This window comes from Puma concolor, chromosome B4 (genome assembly GCF_028749965.1).
Source record: "Puma concolor isolate L17-30 chromosome B4, mPumCon1.1.hap2, whole genome shotgun sequence".
Lineage (NCBI taxonomy): Eukaryota > Metazoa > Chordata > Mammalia > Carnivora > Felidae > Puma > Puma concolor.
Genome location: NC_141673.1, coordinates 4674949 through 4694711, shown reverse-complemented (window position 1 = coordinate 4694711; position 19763 = coordinate 4674949). Strand labels below are relative to the sequence as shown.

General features: G+C 59.6%; 1 protein-coding gene across 2 annotated transcripts in view; it reads right to left on the bottom strand.

Annotated features, from left to right (window-relative positions):
• PHF21B (PHD finger protein 21B) overlaps positions 1 to 19175 on the bottom strand; it is a 91287-nt gene extending 72112 nt beyond the window's left edge. Inside the window, exons 1-2 of one of the 2 annotated variants that reach the window (XM_086712036.1) lie at positions 19011 to 19175; positions 18071 to 18136 (exon numbers count right to left, since the gene is read on the bottom strand). In XM_086712036.1, coding sequence (XP_086568162.1) covers positions 18071 to 18136; positions 19011 to 19064 — 120 coding nt within the window. In that variant the 5' untranslated portion in view covers positions 19065 to 19175. Of the gene's footprint in view, positions 1 to 18070; positions 18137 to 18307; positions 18358 to 19010 lie in introns of those variants that run through there. The other variant, XM_086712037.1, reaches the window with a different exon arrangement.
• Positions 19176 to 19763: the final 588 nt, after the last annotated feature.

The following is a 19763-nucleotide window of genomic DNA, read 5'->3' as shown; positions in this document are numbered from 1 at the left end:
CCTGAGCCCTCACCGCACACCAGCCTCACCTCTCACTTCAGGCCCCACCACCCGTGTTGTCTCTGCCGCCCCGGGGGCCTAAGCGGAGGCCCAAGGACGGCCAATACCTTGCGCGAGGTCACAAGACCTACACCGATGGCTGCCGTCTCCGGTCGCTGTGCCCCGAGCTGCTACACCACTGCCCTCGGGGTGATGCAGAGCTCTTGGGGGACAGTTTGTTCGTAATCCCACAAAGCAGCCCCCCAAGCGCTGCATCGTCGGCTGGTCCGTGGATCAGTAAGGTCTCCCCCAGTGGGTGGATGGATGGAGGAACGAGAGATCAGGGACGGGACGATCTGGGACCTGACACAGGAGGTCCCAGACCCAAACTAAAAACCAAATCCTCCCCATCAAATTCCTCTCTTCTTCCTCAGACAGCACATGCGTGGTGAATACTGAGCCAGGCCGTGTCAGGCACAGTGCACTTTAGCTCAGCCATCAGGGGACTCTGTGCACTTAGAGGGGACAGGGCAGGGACAGTGTCCACCAGCCAAGTGACCTGAAGACCAGGGCCACACCGAATCCCCCCACCCAGGTCTCCGGGAGCCACACAGCCCAGAAGGAAGTGAGAACTTGGGGTCAAGAGACCTGGGTGGGGATCTGAGCACTGCCATCTAGGAGGTGGGTGACTTGGGAAAGCCAATGACCTCTTGGGGCCTCAGTTTGTTCACCTTTCAAACGGGGGTAAGAGTGCCTACTGGAGTCAAGCAGATGCCTCTGGAATCCGGCACTGCCCCTTGGCTGCTGTGGGCCTTAGGACGGTCACTTGTTTCCTCGTCTGAAAACTGGGGAGAATCACACGGTGACGCCTCCCAGAGAACTGACCGCCCCCTCCTCAGAGCCACCACCATCACCAGGTGGCTGTCTCACAGCGTCTGTGACAACTGGGCCAGAAGCTGATGGAGCACGTGCCCTTGTCCTGTCTCTGTCTCCCTCCTGGAGGCCGAGTCTTGAGTCTTGTCTACATCGGCACGCTCACCTCTGCCACGTGGCAGGTGCCCAGTGAACTGGCAGGGATGGACGGACGGACGGACGGATGGATGGACAGATGGATGGACGGATGGACGGACGGACGGATGGATGGGGGGTCAAAGGGCATCCAAGCGCCGACAGGGATGAGCAAGGCTACTGGGGATGACGGCAATGACAGTCACTCCCAGCCACCCCTCCTCTGGGGTCCTGAGCCTCGGGCGGAGCGCTGCGCTACGGTGGAAGTGAATGCTTACTGAACGACAAATGCTTACTGGAGACCAGGTGGAAAAGTTAACTGAAGAAGAGCTAAACACGCTCGCGGCCTCCGAGGGAAAGGATTCCCTTACAAACGCAGGTGGCTGCGTCCCCTGGCGGCCAGGCCAGGCTGTCTAGCTCCTGCCCAGTGCAGGCAGGTCAGGTGAGGCACCCGGGAGGGGGAGGGGCGGGCCCAGCCCCGCCTCATGCAGCCGCCACCCCCCTCCCCCCCCACTGCCCTCCACCAGTAACTGCAGAGCCGCAGAGGACAGGGATGGGGACCCGGGGCATTGGGGTGCCAGGGACGCACTGCCTGAAGGACAGACAGGTCAAACCCGGCCCGACAGGTGAGCGGATCTGGGAGCGGATCTGGGAGCTGGGAGAGCACACAGGTGCACAGGCGCCGGGAGCAGGGCGGGGACGGTTTCCACAGGACAGAGGGCTCGTAGGGGCGGGACGTGGACGCAGGTCTGTGGGCTCCAGAGGCCACTCTCTCCCACCCCCACCTCCCCCCTGCCGCCGCCACGTGTCCCAGGGGTGATGGGAAGTGGGTGTGCCGAGCGGCCACCTGAGCAGGTGCCTGGGTGGTGACCAGCCACGCACTGTGGCAGGATGGCACCGCTCAGGGACCCTCTGCTGGCAAGTTGGCCACGTGGCCCGCCTTGGCCAACAGAATAGGAGCCAGAGTGCCTCGGGACACGGCCCGAGGTCCGAAGGCCCCAAAGGGAAGGCACTGAGCAAAAGCAGGCACCTGGGGGGCCTGACCAACACAGCCTCCCGGCATCCGAGCCTCCTCGCAGCACAGCCCCTTCCCGCCTCCTTTGGGAGGGGACGAGTCTGGATTCTGTTTATCTACCAATGAGCCACTGACACATTCTAGCCCTGCAGAATTTTCCAGCTCGGTGTACGGTAATGACAGGGGTCCAAATGAAAGGACCGGAAAGGTGGTCTCTGTGCCTTCAGGGGCGGGACGGGATCAGGGCCTCCCTGCCAAAGGAGAGACGGTGGACCGACACTAGGAAGAGTCCCTCGGCGGGGGGAGGGGGCGCCTTGGGAGTGCCAGACCTGAGCGCCCCCCGCCAGCACGCGGGAGGAGAGACAGCCCCCCCCCCCCCCCGGCCTTTCCCACCAGCCACGTCGTCCAGTCCTGCTCCGCTGCGGGCGGCACCCAAGCGAGGGCGATGACTGACCACGTCACCCCGCTCAACCCTCCGAAGACCCAGGAGCTGCTGTGGAAGGTATTTTGCACGCGAGGAGAGGAGGCTCCGAATCTGGAGGCGGGAGAGGGTTCCAGGGTTCAAAGCCTGCTCCTCTGTGCCGTTAGCCACTCCCGCTCCTGAAAGCTGCTTCTACGCTTCCTGTTCCCGTAAATAGGGATCAGGGCTCGGTTCCAAGGAGGACCGTGGCGCTATCGTGTGTAAAGCACCTGACACACAGTAGGCTCAAAATAAGAGATGGGGATGGGGATGGGGAAGACCATCTCTCTGGGCACTCCGACCCACTCACGTGGCCCCAGCAGCCCAGGCCCAGTCCCCTGAGCCCCCGGGTTTCCCCTCGTGTTTTTTCATTCCGCTCTTGCAATTCCCCTGCGAGTGGGGAGTGACGTCCCATTCCCACGTTACAGATGCAGAAAAAGAGGTGGGAGCCCCTCGGAGGGGAGCCTCTAACTCCAGCCCGGGGTTGGAGGCCAACCTCCCTACGAGACAAATGGGAGGTTCTGCGCAGCCCCGTGGGTGCCCTTTCCTGCTTACCATCCACCGTGTTCTAGAGCATTCTGTCCCCGCTACTGAATGAGGACAACTCCGGGTGAAACCAGGGGCCGGCTGGTTTTCCAAACCGCAAATTCACGGCAAACCCTCCACGTGCGGTGGGCCACCAGCTAGACGAAACGACACCCCCAGGTTTTCTGGGGTGGCCCTGATTTCAAATGTCCACACCAACTGCCATGCTGGGGGAACAGGGCCACCCTGTTGCTCATGACGGAGCGTGGCTTCAGCAGCTTCTCTGTCGGCTCCCGACTGAAGGGAAAGGGTGGGGAGGCCAGCGTCGAGGGAGCCCAGGGCGTTCCTGGCGCTGGGTGAGCATCAAGGGTTCACCGTCTACTCTGACCCCCCGACCCTGACCTCAGTTGAGCGTGGTAACCTTCCACTGGCAGGTGCACTGGGTTGAACAGTGTCTGCCCCAAATTCACGTCCACCCAACCTCTCGGAACGTGACCTTGTGTGGAAATAGGATGCTTACAGATGAGATCGTTTGAGGCCACACTGGATTAAGGCAGGTCCTAAGTCCAATGACCGGGGTCCTGATGGGAACAGGAGAGGACAGAGACACAGGAAAGATGGCCATGTGCGGGCAGAGACAGAGACTGAAGGGACTTGGCCACGAGCCCAGGAGAGCCCGGAGCCACCCGGAGCTGGGAGAGGTGGGTGGGACCCTCCTCTGGTGCCTCAGGAGGGACCACCGCCCTGCCCACACCTTGACTTCAGGCTTCCAGCTCTAAACCGTGAGAGGGTAAATTTCTGCTGTCGTAAGCCACCGGTTTGTGGCCCTTTGTGACAACGGCCCCGGAACACTCACGCAGCAAGCAAGAAAGTTAAGCTCAGAGAAGGCAACTTGGCTGAGCACCCTGGGGGCCCCGTGTCCTAGCCCTCCGTCCTTCCGCCCCCGTCCTGCCCTCCCCCACCACGGCCACCTCATCTAGAATGCTCCCCGGCCCCACTCACAGGCTGCTGATTACCGCGAACGATTTGCAAACGTCCTCACTTCCACCACATCCGAATCGGTGTCATGACAAGAAGTCCAGATAAAAATACCCAAAGTCAGGGAGCGCCCGGGAGCGAATCGGCACTTGGACGGGCGGCACCCGGACTCGCGGGCGGCCCGGCCACGGGAGGGCCGCCCCCTCTCGGGCCGGGGCCGGGGTCCCCTCCGTGCCAGCTCGAGCCAGCAGGCAGGGCCCCCGCTCCCAACGCTGCGTGCGCCCTTTCCAACCGCCGGAACAAAGCCGAAGCGATGCAAACAGAGCCCGGGGGAAAGCGGGCCTCGCGTCCTTCCCTCTGTCACCTCTGTCACCAAAGAGAGCCGGGGTGGGGGGCGCCGCCGGGGGAGGGGATAAATTACCGGGCTGCACGTCCAGCTGCACCAGGATGTAATAAAATGTGTTGCTAAGATACGAGTTCCAAAGAAGTTCATCAAAGGACACTTAGACTGAGCCACCAGACTCTTCTCCCTTCGAAGGCCAGTTATTTGGTTCCGTCCCTCATGTTTATAATTAGCTCGACAACACGAGAGCGGCGGCCCCCACGCGAGCCCACTCAGCAGAACTCGTTAATAAAATAACTTCAACGAGGCGCCGACTTCGGCTGGAGCGCGGGCGGCCGCGGGCCTGTTTTATTTACAGAAATGTATTTGAGTCCCGCTTACGCATCTGAGTGAGAGATGAACGTTCTTGAAGAAAACCGCAATGGCCCTCTAGCCCCGCGGTCGGCCGTGTTCCCCTAAGTGACAAGGCGGGCGGGGGGGGGGGGCGGGGGGGAGTCTCTGGGGCCGCAGAACGGCTGACCCTTCAGGGCTCTGGTTATCAGACACTCACGCCCTAGCGACTGAAGGTTACAGAACCACCCAAGGGCCCGGCTCTCACGCCCTCCGCCCGCGGCTCTGTGTTTAGTGCTCTGTGCGTGGACACCACGCAAGACTGTGACCGGGGGACGTGCGGGCGGCAACGACTAGATCGTGACCCCGGTGCGATGGAGCCCTGAAGGGCGCTGGCCCAGAGGAGGGACACCCGGCCCGTCTGCGAGGTCAGGGCGACTGACCGCCTCAGCGAGGCCCGGACGCCGCCGAGGAAGGCACCAGGGCACGGGGGAGGGGACTCGGGGCGGTGATCGGAAGAGGCGCCTCGGGTCTGGCTGCAGAGGTGCTCCCTCGGGCGGGCGGGCAGCATTTACAAAAGGCCTTATGCACTGCCCACACCTACCCCTCAGGAGGTCCCACAGAAGCACGACTTTCCGGCTTCTCTTGAAATATCAAAGGGGCAGGTGCTGGGCCACACTGCCCTCCCCCTGCAGGGGGGACCTCAGGACCACTGGGGACAGGCAGGGTCGAAGTCTGCGGTTCTGCGTTAGTCAGAGCATCTCTGCTTCTCTTCAGGCAGCTGCAGGATCCTTGACGAGCCTCGGCACTTCTGGGCAGAACCTCGGTGTCGGGAGAAGCGGCCTGGGGGTCCCCTCCCGCTGTCACAGGGGCCGCCTCGCTTCGCCTCGCCTCGGCTGATGAGGTGCTGGTGTGGCGGACAAAGGATTCCCAGCAAAACCACTTCTGCCCCGGGCCAGCTCTGTCAGGGAATTTCTCCAGACCTGGGAGTTAAGGCTGCCCTTCTGAAAACGTCCAGCTTCTACTCAAAATTCTGCCCCAACCAACGGCTGTTCCCGCTTATTCGTTACGGCCGGTGCACAATTTATTTTTTTTATTATTATTGATTTTTAATATTTTATTTATTTTTGAGAGAGGGTGAGTGGGGGAAGGGCAGAGAGAGGGAGGGGGGGGAGGGAGAGAGAGAGAGAGAGAGAGAGAGAAGATCCTAAGCAGGCTCTGAAATATCAGGGTAAGCCCAATGCAGGGCTCAAACTCATAAACCTAAGCCTAAGTCAGGGGCTCAACCAACTGAGCCACCCAGGCACTGCACCCCCCCCCCCCGCCCCCAGCCAGTAGACAAGTTAATGGCAGAGGGCAGTCACGCTGGAGAGGATAGCCCCCCACCCTGCCTCAGTTCCCAGATCTCCCTCGTGCTCACCTGTCACTCTCCCCCTGCCACACTGGCCTCCACTGGAAATGCCAGGCACGCCCCACCTCAGGGCCTTTGCACAGGCTTTGCCTCTGCCTGGGACACTCTTCCTGCAGAGAACCACGAGGCCCACCCCCGCAGCTTCTGCAGGCTTTTGCTCCAGGGCTGTCTCCTCAATGACGGGCTTAAAACACACACACTCTTTCACCCCGCTCCCTTCCAGCCCCCTCCCTACGCTGAACCCCTCGGACCTCCCACATCCCGGCTCCTGGTGTAGCCGCAGGGCACGGGTGGCTCCTCGTGACCTCCCTGTGACGTGCCCACTTCCTGGCGCCACGGCTGTAACCAGGTTCAGGACCCCTCTGATCTCTGCCCACGATGATGCCAGCAACTGTCATCACCTCTCCCGTCCAGCCGGGACAAGCCCTTGGAGGGGCCTTCTTGAGGACGTGTCCCCTCAGCAGTGGCAGCTGGGAGCGGGTTAGTGGCGTCCAGTGGGGGCTGTTCTGGCGTTTATCTGTGGCTGCGTTTATCACCGCCGAGACGAGACGCGTTAATCACAGAGAAGAGCTGCTAACACTGATTGTCGGAAATGCTGTTTGTCACTTTGCAACCTGTATCCCCCATTAAATTCTGGATCACAGTCTCTAATATGTATATATTTTTAATTGCATTTTCAAGTTCATTTACATGTGCAGATTGGCTTTCCGCCTGAATGACATCAAGGAGAAACACATCTTCTCTCTCTCTCTCTCTCCTGCCCCAGCCCTGCCTTCTTCTCTTTCATGGGGCAAAAAGTCTGTCCCCAGATGGATTACGGTATCGCCCGGGGACAGCCTGCGGACGCCCCCCCGGGAGGCTCCGACAGACCTCTCCCAACTGCTGTTTCAAGTAACTTTTGGGGTTCCGCTCAACAGACGAGATGGCAGACGCGTTTCCCCTGAAGATGGCTGCTCCCCGCAAACTGCAGCCCTCACCGCCTTTTCTACTCAGGAGGGGGGCTGCCCACCCAAGGCCATAACCAGTCTCCACCTCGAGGGCAGACTTGAAAGGCAGGAAGCGTCCAGGGGGCTGGGTGACAAGCGGCCCCCCCGCAGGGACTCTTTCTGAACCATCGTTTTGGAACACACTGGCACCTACAGAGCTCCAGTCAATCAGATTCAGCCGCTTGCGTAAGATGGACAGTTCCGGAATGCGCGGTGCTCTACCAAAGCGGCCGCCCCCCCCCCCACTTGGGCCAATCGGGGGTCAACCGCTCTTAAAGTCTAAGACTGAGGTGGTCGGGTGGTCCTGAGGTCACAGGGGACATCTCGTGCGAGACCCCGGCCCGTCACGCAGGGGACACCCAAGAGGGTGCTTCCAAAGGAAACCTCCAGTGAATGAAGCAGAACTGCCTGAGCAAAGACGACAGACTTCTTGCATGACTGCGGAGTGGGGTCGGGAAGACAGGCGTCCTCCGGGGCTCGTTCTGGGTCCTGGGTGCCACCCCCACCCCCACTCAGGGCCTCGGTCCCCCACGTGTAACGTGGGGGCTGGGCACAGGGGCCCCGCAAAGCCCCCCGTGGCTCTTGCATCTTGTGCCTTAAGCCATCACGCCGAGTCTGGGGGACACGCACCCTCCATTTCCACTGAACCCCAAACTCACGACCCAACCCAGCTGCGGACACGCCAGTCCAAGGAGACCAAAGCAAGCCAGAGGCTCCCGCCCTGACAAAAAGCCCCAGTTGCCGGTCTACTTCCCCCTGGCAGTGAGATCTCTGGGGTGTGGCCAGCTCTCCACATCTCACACCCTGGTTGACGGAGGGATACTGCTCACCGCGCTCCCTCGGACTCCGCTGCCCTGCAGCATGCTGGGAATTACGCCTGGCACCTGGGACACACGTCCTCACCGATCCTCAGGACAACTTGCCTGGGAAGCAGCATTTTCCCCTTTGAGATACTCTGAGATCAGGACGCAGCCACCTGCCCCTCCTCTTGTAACGACCTGGAGGCTGACGAGCCCCTCGGCCTTAGACAAAAAAAAGAAGAAGAGGAAGGAAAAGAAAATGTCCCAAGGAAGCCCTTCTTTCTGCTGTGTTTTAGCAAGACCGACACAGGAGGAGGTGCCAAGCAGAGGAAGCAAAAGGAAACAGCAGGGCCCATCTGAGACCGCACGGGACGCCCGCTGCTGGCGGGCAGAGGCTATAACCAGAATGGATCTGTAGCAGCAATTTCTCACCACACTCTGGAAACTGCTGCTACCCAACAAGAAGTAACCACCGATAATAATAAAAAAAAAGCTTGAGAAAGCGGATCTGTTCCTTTCGAAAACAGAGGCCATTTCAAAACGAGGCAACGCCTCGACGTTCAAGTGTGAAATGACACTGGAAATAAAAAGATTCGTAAGTAACCAAGCCACGGGGGCCAAGGTGGGGCTCACAGAGCGGGGGGGGGGGGGGGGGGAGCGCCCACGGGCTCCTCACCGAGGGCGGGGTCAGCACAAACCCCGGCTTCCACACCGCGGAGCCCCCCACCCCCTGCACCCAGCCCGCTGCCCACTCCCCACCCTGGTGCCGTGTGCAGAGACCAGATGCAGGCCCAGGCCCCTTCCGAAGTTCTAGAACCTTCCACCTCAGAGTGAAACTCCCGCTCCTCATTGCGGAACGGCTGCTTCTGGTTCACCCGCGCTCGTCTCTGAGGCGCGAACGCCACTTACTTGCACCCGAACGCGCGCCCTGGCCGTTTTTCTAACTCGTGGCCCAACGTGTGTCCTCTCCGCCCCCTCCCCCCCACGCTCCTCCTCCGACGCGGCGAGGACCACAAGGCCCGGAACCGGACTGCAGCCCCTCCGCTCGTCGCCTGACATGCGTCAAGTCAACAAGCCGGTCAACCTCTCTGGGCTTCAGCCGGTCCTGAGCACGACGATGCAATTCAGAGCAGGCCTTCCCCAAGGGCTCTGTGAACGGTGGACGGGTCCAAGGAACCCTCGGAGGGGCGTGGCTCCAGTTAGCATCAGACAGGGAGGCCGGGACTCAGCACCGAATTGGACGACCTCCAGGTCCCACCTGCTGAGGACCTGCGGGGGGGCTTACCGCGTCCTCTTGGCTGAACCCTCCGAGCGCCTCTCTCGGGTCATTTCCTTAGCTCTTACCGTGTGCCAGCCCTCTGCCACCTGGTTCGCAATGCACTGTCATACCCATTTTATGGCCACTGAGTGTGGAACAGCCACAGAAGGGTGGCGTTGGGTCTATAACCCCGTCTGTCCCGCTCTAAAGCCTGTGCTTTAAGCTCTTTGTTACATGCCTCTCAGAGACAAAAGTTAAAAGCCTTCTCAGCAGCCCTCTTCTGGGAGGGAAACCAAATCCAGGGTCCTAGCTCCTTAAACAGCACACTTTGCAAACAGTGTAGCCATACTGACTGCAGACACCCTCCTCTTCCCCCGAAGTCCCCCCGTGTCTGGGGTGAGGGCCTCGGAAGCCGAGCCAACAGATACCCCCAAAGGGCCCTCCTCGAGTCCCCCGTGTGTCACCAAAGCGTGCCAAGACACTGCTCTGCTGGAGAAGGAAGGCGCGTCCTCAGACCCAGCGGCGAGCCCCGGCGGGCAGACCAGGCAGCGGTACACTTAGGTTTGGCTCGTACGAGGGACACGAACAGAGCAGCGAGCCGGTCACTTGGCTCCTGGACAGACAAAGGTATTGGAGGAAAAACTTGCGAAATCACAGGGCTAATCATCATAGCCAGCAGCTCTAATGAGGCATCGTGGGATTACCAAAGTTATCAGAGTCGTCTCACTGAAAAAATTCAAAGCTAATGGAAATCAATTGTGCAGTTCCGTCGGCAGGTGTTGTAAGAGGCTAAGTACCAAAGCGAACCTTGCACCGGCTGGAGAAGACAGCACAGCCAACGTCAAGCTCACCCGGGGCCACCGAGCAACGGGACGCCCACACTTGGAAAAAGGAAATGCCCCCAACCGTGAGCAGGAGGCAAGTGGAAATGCAAAGGTGGCAGGTTCCACAGGTGCAGGACAGGGATCGGCAGGTGTCTTCTGTGGCCACGGGGATAGCGACCACAATTCGCTCCAATCAACCCCTTCGCTTCCCGGCTGATGCGCACTTTTACATCCCTTATCTGACTTCATCTCAACGACCTGGTGAGGTAAGTCTCACTGCTACGCCCACCTTACGGACGGGGGAAACAGAGCCCAAGGAAGCAACACGACTCGTCGAAGGCTACTCAGCCAGATGCGGGGAGCTGGGACACGAACCCCATCTGCCCGAGCTTGCCCAGCCTGATGCGGAAAGCTGGGATGTGAACGCTGGCGTGTGACTTTAGGGCCTCTGCTCTTCTGGCTGTATCATGCTATGCTCTGGAATGCAGGGGGCCAGTTGGGGACGAGGCAGTGGCTGAAACAGAGGGCACCCTCTCAGTGGTCCCAAGCTGGGTGACCTCGGGAAGCCGCCCTTCTCTGACCTGTCTGGCAGGAAGCGTGTACCTGCCCGGCCTGACCCAAGTCACGGGATCATCCCGACAATCAAATAAAAAGACAGCACGAAAGAGGTGACAGAACTGATCGCTGCTGCTGACGGCCAAGGGATCGTGTGCGCAATCTGTCTCCAGGCTTCTCTACAGGTGGACACGTCACCTCCTCGGCGCGGTCCCCAAGCACCCCATCAGAGCACACCATCCCGTCTGCTGCCCGAGTGAGCCTGGTGGTTAAACATCTCACGCAGACACCTCACCGGGCTCCACGGAATAGGGAGCTGTGGAGGCACCTGTCTCCCCAACTGTATGTGAAAATGTGTGCAACCAAAGAGGGGTGACAGCATCCTGTCAGCATAAAGCCTGACAAAATGAGACGCCCCCATTGCTCACGGCACACTACCCACCATCACCTCCATATCCCCAGTACTTGGTGGATGCTCGTTAAGTGTTTACGGAATAATTAAACTGAGTTATTACCAAGAGAGAGGGCTGCACTACAAGGTCAAGCGTAAAAAGCAAGTTTAGGCAAGGTATGTGCCCAGCCTGTGCACTAAGCGTGTTTATCTGTGTTGTATACATTTGTGTGTGCACAGAACGTGCCCTACAAACACAGCCCTGCTCTCATCCCCAAGCAAGGATGGGGGGTGGGGTGGAAGGAAGGGGACTCGTGTTTTAGGACTCAGATCCGTACTGCAAACCTTCCTCCTCACAAGCACATGCTGCTTTTACAGTAAAAACTTTTTTACAAGCAGAATTCTTCTTTACCTCCTCAATGTTACAGAAATAACAAAAAAGAACGTCGATCACCACCTTCCTCGGTTAAGATTTTACTTCAGGAGAATGATAATTATTTTCTTACTTCCAAAACAAATCCTTAGGAGCGCCTGGGTGGCTCAGTCGGTTGAGCGTCTGACTTTGGCTCAGGTCAAAATCTCGCGGTTCGTGAGTTCAAGCCCCACGTCAGGCCCTGTGCTGACAGCTCAGAGCCTGGAGCCTGCTTTGGATTCTCTGTCTCCCTCTCTCTCTGCCCCTCCCCCACTCACTCTCTGTCTCTGTCTCTTAACAATAAACAAACATCAAAAAAACAAACAAAAAACAAATCCTCTCATTTTCATTAGGAAATCCTGGAAAGTTAGTAACTGATTTTTATACACATGTTACATAGACTTTGCATATATTTATTGGTACGTGGTGACACGCTTATTACTTAACTTGTTACGTTGTCAAAATGAAATCACTAACACAGATGTACCTGACAGGTAAGTGTATACGTATACGTATATACACGTACATTTAAAAAAAAATTTTTTTTTTTTAGAGAGAGAAAGAGAGCACGAGCAGGAGAGAAGAGAGGGAGACCCAGAATCCAAAGCAGGCTCCAGGCTCTGAGCTGTCAGCACAGAGCCTGAGGTGGGGCTTGAACTCACAAACCGTGAGATCGTGACCCCAGCTGAAGTCAGACGCTTAACTGACTGAGCCACCCGGGCGCCCCTACATACACTTTTTCTTAAACCAACTGAACAGAACTGCTAACCGAGACACCTTCTAGAAGTTTCCAGAAGCACTCCCCTCCCCCCATTAATTTCTCAGCTCAAAGCAGCTCTGGGGAAGGCAGGAGGGAGAGGATCACCAAGTGGCTCCCTGCCCCCACAGCCTGTTAGGTGCCGGTCATCAAGTCTACGTGGCCAACGGCCTCCCAGCCTCCTGTCCCATGTCGTACACGGGACCCAGCGTCCATGCAAGGGCCTCCCCATGGAGGTGACAAACATCTGAAGAACTCACATGGCCCAGCCCGGCCAAGCAACGAGGGAGCTCAGGCGTCCTTCTCTCTCCTCCCTTCCCACCTGCCCTTAGCACCATTCCTGCACCTTCCAGACCTATGCACTAACAGCCCTTGGCTATTTCCGAGCCTAAGGTGTAAAATCCAGGCCCTTCCTCCAAGCAAGTGATGCCTTCCTTGCTCTGGCCCCAGCTCACCTTCTGTGATGTCTCTCTCTTGCTCAAGGCTTTACTGCCGGAAGGGTCACAGCACCTGCAGGTTTCTTTAGGCCATTATCCCTTAGCGGGCTCACACCAGCATCTCCTGTCCACGCCCCTAGGCATCCTCGAGGACCTACCTGTCCCCCAACCTCCTCTCCAGGAAGCTGTCCTCCATCTCCAGGCCAGACAACATGACTTTCCCAGGACTTTGCTGGGATCTTCTCGAAACGTGGTTATTTACGCCTTACTCTTTTGTGAGGTTTCCAAGGGCAGGGAGCCGCGGGTCTTAATCAGTGCTGAGTCCACTCACTTCGGACACAGGATAACCTACCATTTGCTGCATGCCTGTGACAGGCTAGGGACTCCCCACTAGGGGACTCCACTAATCCTCATGCCTGTCCTGTTACCACGTCATCCACTCACTCAACTGAGCGCGTTCAGTCCGTACAAGGCGCAGGGGAAGAGGGAGAGCAGGCCGCGCCACCCCCCTGCACGGAGCTTACAGTCCAGCACAGAAGCAGACGTGAAAAGATGGAGACAGACGCCGGCCAACACCGTGTAAAGGCAGGAAACTGCTCGACGTGCCAGAGAAGCCGCCGGAAAGCAACCACGGAGACTGCATTGCCACGTGCAGGAGTGGGATGGAGACCGCCCTGAGCAGAGCCCGGCAGAACATACCAGAGGGGGCAAGAGGAGACGCGACACGTTATTCACGTGGCCAAGAGGAGGACACAACCCAAACGTCCGTCAACCCGTGAGCAGACGGGCAAAATATGGTCTATCTGTACAACAGAGTATCGTTCAGACGCACAAAGGAACGAAGCACCAACATCTCCCACGACTCGGATGAGCCTTGAAACGTTATGTCCAGTGAGAGAAGCCGGTCGTACGATCCCATTCACAGGGAAGCAAAACAGGCAACCCCAGAAAGACAGAAGGTAGATCAGCAGTTGCCTAGGGCTGGGTGGGGGTGGGGAGCGAGAGCCCAGGGGTTTCTTTCTGAGATGAAAATGTTCTAAAGCTGATGGTGGGGACAGTCGCACATGTCTGTGAATACACAAAAAAACCATTTAATTGTGCATTTTAAATGGGTGAATTGTATGACATGTGACATGTACCTCACTAAAGCCGCTTTGGGGGTTTTTGGTTTTCACAGGAGATGCAGTGAGGTGGCAGCCTCAATCCTCAACCGACAGACGATGGTGGGAGTCGGGGGAGGGGAAGAGGGGACTCAGGGAGCAGGGCTCAGGTGAGGGGGGTGGGGGCGCGGGTAGGTTCGGGATGCTGCGGGCTAAGAAGCGTGGTAGCGGGCGAAACCAGGGCTGGGTCCTGCCATCCGAGGCCACGTTCTTCCCCGCGGGGTACGGAGTGCGGAGCTCCGCGAGGCTTCTCTCTTTAGAAAGTAATGATACTATTTGAAACATGACCTCTTCGACACTAAGTCAGGAAGATGGAAATTGACCCCCCTGGAGAGGGGCAGACTGGAAGGAAAGCTTGGCAAACGGAACAACACCCTTTTACCAAAGGACTGTAGCCAGCCTGCAGTTTTGTTCAGCGGATACTTTCAAGGCAGAATTCCTCTGCTGTCCAACGCGGCTAGTGAATCACGGTGAAGACGTGATTCAGCACCCGGGTGCACGCCACATACATAATACCTTTCAAGAAGACATATTTTTATTGCTGCACTTAAGGACAGCCCCTCGGAATCCAGAGTCCATCAAATCGATGGATCAAGCAGCAGGAAAGGCCCCAAGTTCACCTCCGGGGTCTCTGTCGCGAAGCCACGCCGGCGTGGACTACAGTCAACACAGGAGGCTCTTCTCGCTCCGTGGTGAAGCTGAACTTCATGAAGTTCAGGTCTAGAGATGCCCGTGATACGTGGCATCTAAACGTGCTGAGAACTTCAAGGAGGGAAGGGGGAAGGAAGGAAGGAAGGAAGGAAGAAAGGAAGGGAGGGAGGGAGGGAGAAAAGGAAGGAAGGAAGGAAGGAAGGAAGGAAGGAAGGAAGGAAGGAAGGAAGGAAGGAAGGAAGGAAGAAAAGACACCCAGTATTTTTGACGGGTCTGTTATTTACACGGAAGTGCTTGTTGCTTGACAATTTAGATAAAAATGTTACTGCCTCTCTGCGTGTGCTGCAAATTCATGGCGTAAAACCATCCGAGCAACTAATGGAGTCTTCAAACATCATATCTCGTTAAAGACGAGGGGTCCCTCCTCCACTGAAATCAAAAAACCCAGCTGCCAGGCGCGGCCACACCTGGGAATGCGGCCTGGCCCAAAACTCCGCTCTGACCAACTCCCACACCTCCTTTTTTTTTTTTTTTTTTTTAAAGAAAAAACTATGAACTCCGTTTTCACACAGACACTGGTTTCCTGTTTATCCCCTGGTCCATCAATGGTGGGAGACGCACTGAACAGTTACACGGGACTCGTATCTCTGCTTCCGACCGACAACTAACCTATTTACTTCTAGGAGTCCTCCGTAAACATCTTGAAACACTTGTCTGTGTTTCTAGACGTAACTGAACAAATTCCAGTGTCAAGGGCATGAATGGGAAATTGATGGCAGGACACCCAAAGATGCTACTCAGCTGCTATTGTATTTCTAACAGATGTGGATAATGGGGTCATCCGTTCACTTTACCATCCAGTTCATCATCCACGTACGCACTTTTAATTGAAACTTAACCTTTACATCCCACATTCCAAGAGGGAGCGGCAAGAAAACACATCTCCGGAGGTGGAAACGGTGAGTTTCTTCCCCAGCCAATCTACAAGTGAGCCCTACCTTTCGTTTCATGTTGAGTTAAAAACAAACTCTAAAAATACTGGCTTTTTCATGCCTGCTCCCACATTTCAGCCACTCCCAGGCAGAGCCCCACTGCCCCTCTTTAAGACCCTGGGTGCAGCCCGGAATCACCTCCAAGAGCTTGTTCCTGGACCGTCGCCCCACCCCCCACCAAGCTGCCAATCACCACCAAACTCCCAAGGAGAGAGAGAGACTAGTAAATGTGAAGTCTACCCAACTCATTTCATAGGTGACTTCTGAAAGATTTCACCTCAGAGCCTGGGAGAGACCAGGCAGCTTTATTAGCATGCTGCGCCACGGCCTCGGCCCCCTCCCCTCCCTCTTTTGTGAGCCCTTGTTATATAAAATGCCACAAAGGGAAAAGGAAAAACAACAGACAGTTCCAAACACAAGTTCCGATGGCCAGGCCCAACGCTGGCTGCTATCCAGATGTTATATTTAGTCATTTAAAAGAGAAACATTTTTAAAAGGCCAGAGAACAAAAGTTTTCCTTGTTTTCTTTCTTTTTGGACACACACTCACAGACACAAAAAAGATGGAGGTGCATTCCATTCGCAAGCATCTTTCCTTCCCGGAGTTCAAATTTAAAGGCAAAGGCAGCCGGGAGTAGGACAGTTCCTTCCCCTGAGATGCATGGAGCCTCCAAACAGAATTTTCCAATGTTTCTCTCAGCCTCATCTAAATTCTGGCATGACGGATAATAAATAGCTACTCATTTACTATCAACATAAAATTTTAAACAGCCCTGGCATAGTTGCTACAATACAGAAGAAATGATCAGACCTAAGCTCTGAAAAGCCACTCCAAATAGTAAAACTATTGCCATGTAGAAGCACACATAAAGACATTGTTGCGATGAAGCCGCTGGATTCCTGGATTCTCCCTCCCTCCCTCTCGCTCTCTCTTAAATCGTTCACTCCGAGCATAAGAGTCAACAACTTGCCGTTTTACCCACTGAAAACAGAGCTTAGGAACCCTCAGCTATCACACCGCACCCGATTTGGTGGCGGATTTAAAACAATAAAATACAAATAAAGTATCTGATTTGATTCTACACAGTGATTAAACATCTTTGTGCTCAGCGAAGGGTCTTCCAACCCCTCCCCCTCCAAAAATGGCATCAAAGCAATCAAAATGGTAATGCCGGGGCCCGGGTCCCCTCCCCCCGCGAACTCCCCGACTTCGCCGGGGCCGCGCGCCGGACCCCCCTCCGGCGGGAATGGAAGCTTCCACGCCTGGACGGGGGCGCGGGCCGGGCGGGCGGGCGCGCGCGCGCGCGCGGCCGGGCAGGGCGGGGGGGGGGGGGGAGGTTGGAAGGGGGGTGCCGCGGCAGCGTCAGAAAGGGGTTAATGCATTCGTCCCAACCCGCCTGTCCAGCCGGGCGCCCCCGACCGGGCGCGGACCCGCGGGCACAGCCATCTTTCTTTGCGCGACCTCCGGCCCCCTCCTCTTCAGCACGCCCCCTCCCACCACTTTTCAACTTTAAAGACTCGAAATTTGCACCCGGCCTCCGAGTTCTCCCGCTCCGCGGTCGCCGCCACCCCCGCCGATCTCGTCCACGTCTCTCCCGCCACCGAAAACCCCTCCGGGGAGGGGGCATCCGACCCGCGGCCCCGAGCCGGGGGAGGCCGGAGGGGGCCGCACCGGGGGCGGGGGCGGGGGCGGCGCTGTCCAAGTTTGGTGCTGACGGCGGCGGCCGGCATTCCGAAGGAAGCGCGATCGATGGCCAGGGGGCGCGGCGGGGCGGGGGCGGGCCCGCGGAGGGGAGGGGCCGCGGGGAGGGGCGCCGGCGCCCCCGCCCCCCGCCAGCCTCGGAGCCCCGGGAGCGCCATTGGCTGCGCGGCTCAAAGTTCTCGGCTCCGGGCGGCGCGGGGGAAGGGGCGGGAGCGCGAGTGCGGGGAGCGGGGCGCGCAGGGGGGAGGGGCGGAGGGGGAGGGGCGCGGGCGGCGGGGAGGGAGGGAGGGAGGGAGGGAGGGGGCGGGGGCGCGCGGCCGGCCGCGCTCTGGCGGCGGCATCTGTTCGTGGTGCTGAAACCCCGAGCGCTGAGCTCAGCGCAACTAAGTCACAATGGACAACTTTTCCTCCCCGGAGGGGCCGGGAGGGGGGTCGGCGGCCGTGCCAGCCCTTCCCCCCGGCGCGAGGCGGCTGTCGGGAGTCCCAATCTACACCTGAAGCCCCGAGACCAAAGTTGGGGCAGAACTGGGGGGTCCTGGGGGCGCCTTTCTTTTGTTCCCCGGGAGCTGGCGTCAGGTTCCAAGAATAAAAAGTGATGCTGGAGAAGTGGCGAGGAAGGGGGGGGGGGGGGGGGGAGCCCGGAGGAAGGTTCTTTAAATAAGGTTCGCAATGGAATCCAGAAGCTGCTTCCAAGTAGTTTGGCGTCCAGGTCCCAAATACGGCCCCCCGCCGCCCCTACCCTCGCACCGGCGTGGGGTGGGGGACACCGAGCCGGGAGAAACTGCCACATTCCAAAAACATGTCCACCAACTCAAAATGGACGCCGGGCTGCTCGCCGCCTTTTGAGTGCAGCTCGTCTCTTTCGGCCACTGCCGGAGCCTGGCTGGCTCGCCCCCCTCGGCCTCCAGGAACCCGGCTCTTTCTTTCCAGAAAAGGGGGGGGGGGCGGGTAACTTTGAGGGCTGCAGACAGACTCCTCTGGGAGTCTGAGCGTGCGGCGCCGAGGCCGGCACTTTTTTAGGGGGCTGCCAAAGTGCCGGGCGACCCCTCCTCCCCACCTCGGGCGGAGTTGGGGGGCGCAGCCTCCAGCTCGCTTACTTGTTTGTCGCTGAGCGCGGCGATCCGCGGCTGCCTTTCGTGGAGCTGCTTCTTGAGGTCGCCGTTCTGCGGAAACACGGAGGAGCGGGCTCAGGCCGGCCGCCCCGGGGGTCCGAGTGCGCCCCGGGGCCCCGCGGGCCGCAACCCCCGCCCGGCCGTGCAAAGCGCGCCCCAAGTTCCCCGGGCCGCGCGTCCCGCACGCGCGGCGGCCGGGCAGTGCCGCGCGGGGCCGCTTACCTGTGGCTGCCGCCTCATCGGGGCAGCTCGCGGGGCGGGGCGGGGGCCGCGGCCACCCGGCGGCGCGCCCCGAGCCGTGCAAGTTTGCAGGCAGGGGTGCGTGTGCGAGTGAGTGTGAGTGTGTGCCGGGGGAGGGGGGAGGAACAAAGAGCCAAGTAAACACGGCGAGTCCGTGTCGAGCAAAGCTCATAAATATTCAAGTCGCGTCCTAATCTCCCCAACACACACACGCGCACGCCGCAATACCGCTCGGGCTCCGGCCGCCACGCCGCCGCCAGCCCGAGCAACAATCGCCAAAACTACTTTTGCAAACTGTGCGGGGTTGCACGCGAGTGGGGGTCGGGCGGGGGCCGGCCCGCACTCTCACACAAACAGCCCGGGGCAGGCTCACGAAGGGGCCCCCTCCTGGCCCCCTCCGTCCTGCACACCCCGCGCGGAGAAAGAGAAGACGCGGGGCTCAGGTCCCACGGGCTCCAGCCACCCCCCCCCCCAAAGTGTGCAAGACTGCAAGAGACGAAGGGAGGAGGAGGAGCCCGGGGGTCGGCGGGGGCCGTGCAGGTACCAAGTCCCCCACCCGGGAGCAGGCTTGAGGAGGAGCCCTTTCCGCGTACCTCCGGCCGCGCAGACCCTGCGACGCGGGAGAAGACGCCGGGCTCGGGTCCCTGAAGCCCCGCACTCCCGGCCCGGGGCCCCGGCCGCCTACCTGGTGGCGCGCGAGTTCCACGGCGAGCGCCTCGGGCCGGCTCTGCAGCTCCATCCCGGCAAGTTGGGCAGCACTTTGCGCTCACTTTGGCCCCGGCTCCCGGGAAGTTGCGCGACTCCGCGGGGGCGGGAGCGGGCGGGGGCGGACCGGGCCTCCGGGGACCGGGTGGGGAGGGGGGGGGACACGAGCCCCCTCCCCCAAGGCCGAACGGGAGGGAGGGGGGGGGTCTGGCGAGGGGGGAAGAAAGGCGGCCGGGCGCCGCGGCGCCAAGCCCGCGGCCGCTCCAACTCCTCAGGCTGCCCGGCAAGTTGCGCCGGGTCCCCGGGCCGCCCGCGCTGGCCGGCGCATGGCCCCCAGGCGCCGGGCGCCCCGCGCAGCCCCGCGCAGCCCCGCGCGCGCCCGCCCCGCCGCCGCCGGCCGGCAGGGACTATATTTCCTCCGGCGCGCGCCTGGATCTCGCTGGGCCTCGGCAAAGTTGTGCCTCGGCGCGATGCTAATTCGGCAGTGCCCGGATGGAGCGGGCCGGAGCGGCGGGGGGCGGTGCCGGAGCCCGCCGCCCGCCCCGCCCCGCCCCCGCCCCGCCCGCGCGTGCGCACTGCGGCCCCGCCGCGGCCCCGCACCCCGAGCGGAGAACAAAAGTGGCGGCGCCGAGGGGCGCAAACTCGCCGGCCCGCGGCTTGGGGCCGCCGGCCCCGGGACCGTTCGGGCCGGACGCCCCTCCTCCTCTCCGCCCGCGCGCGCAGCCAGACGTGA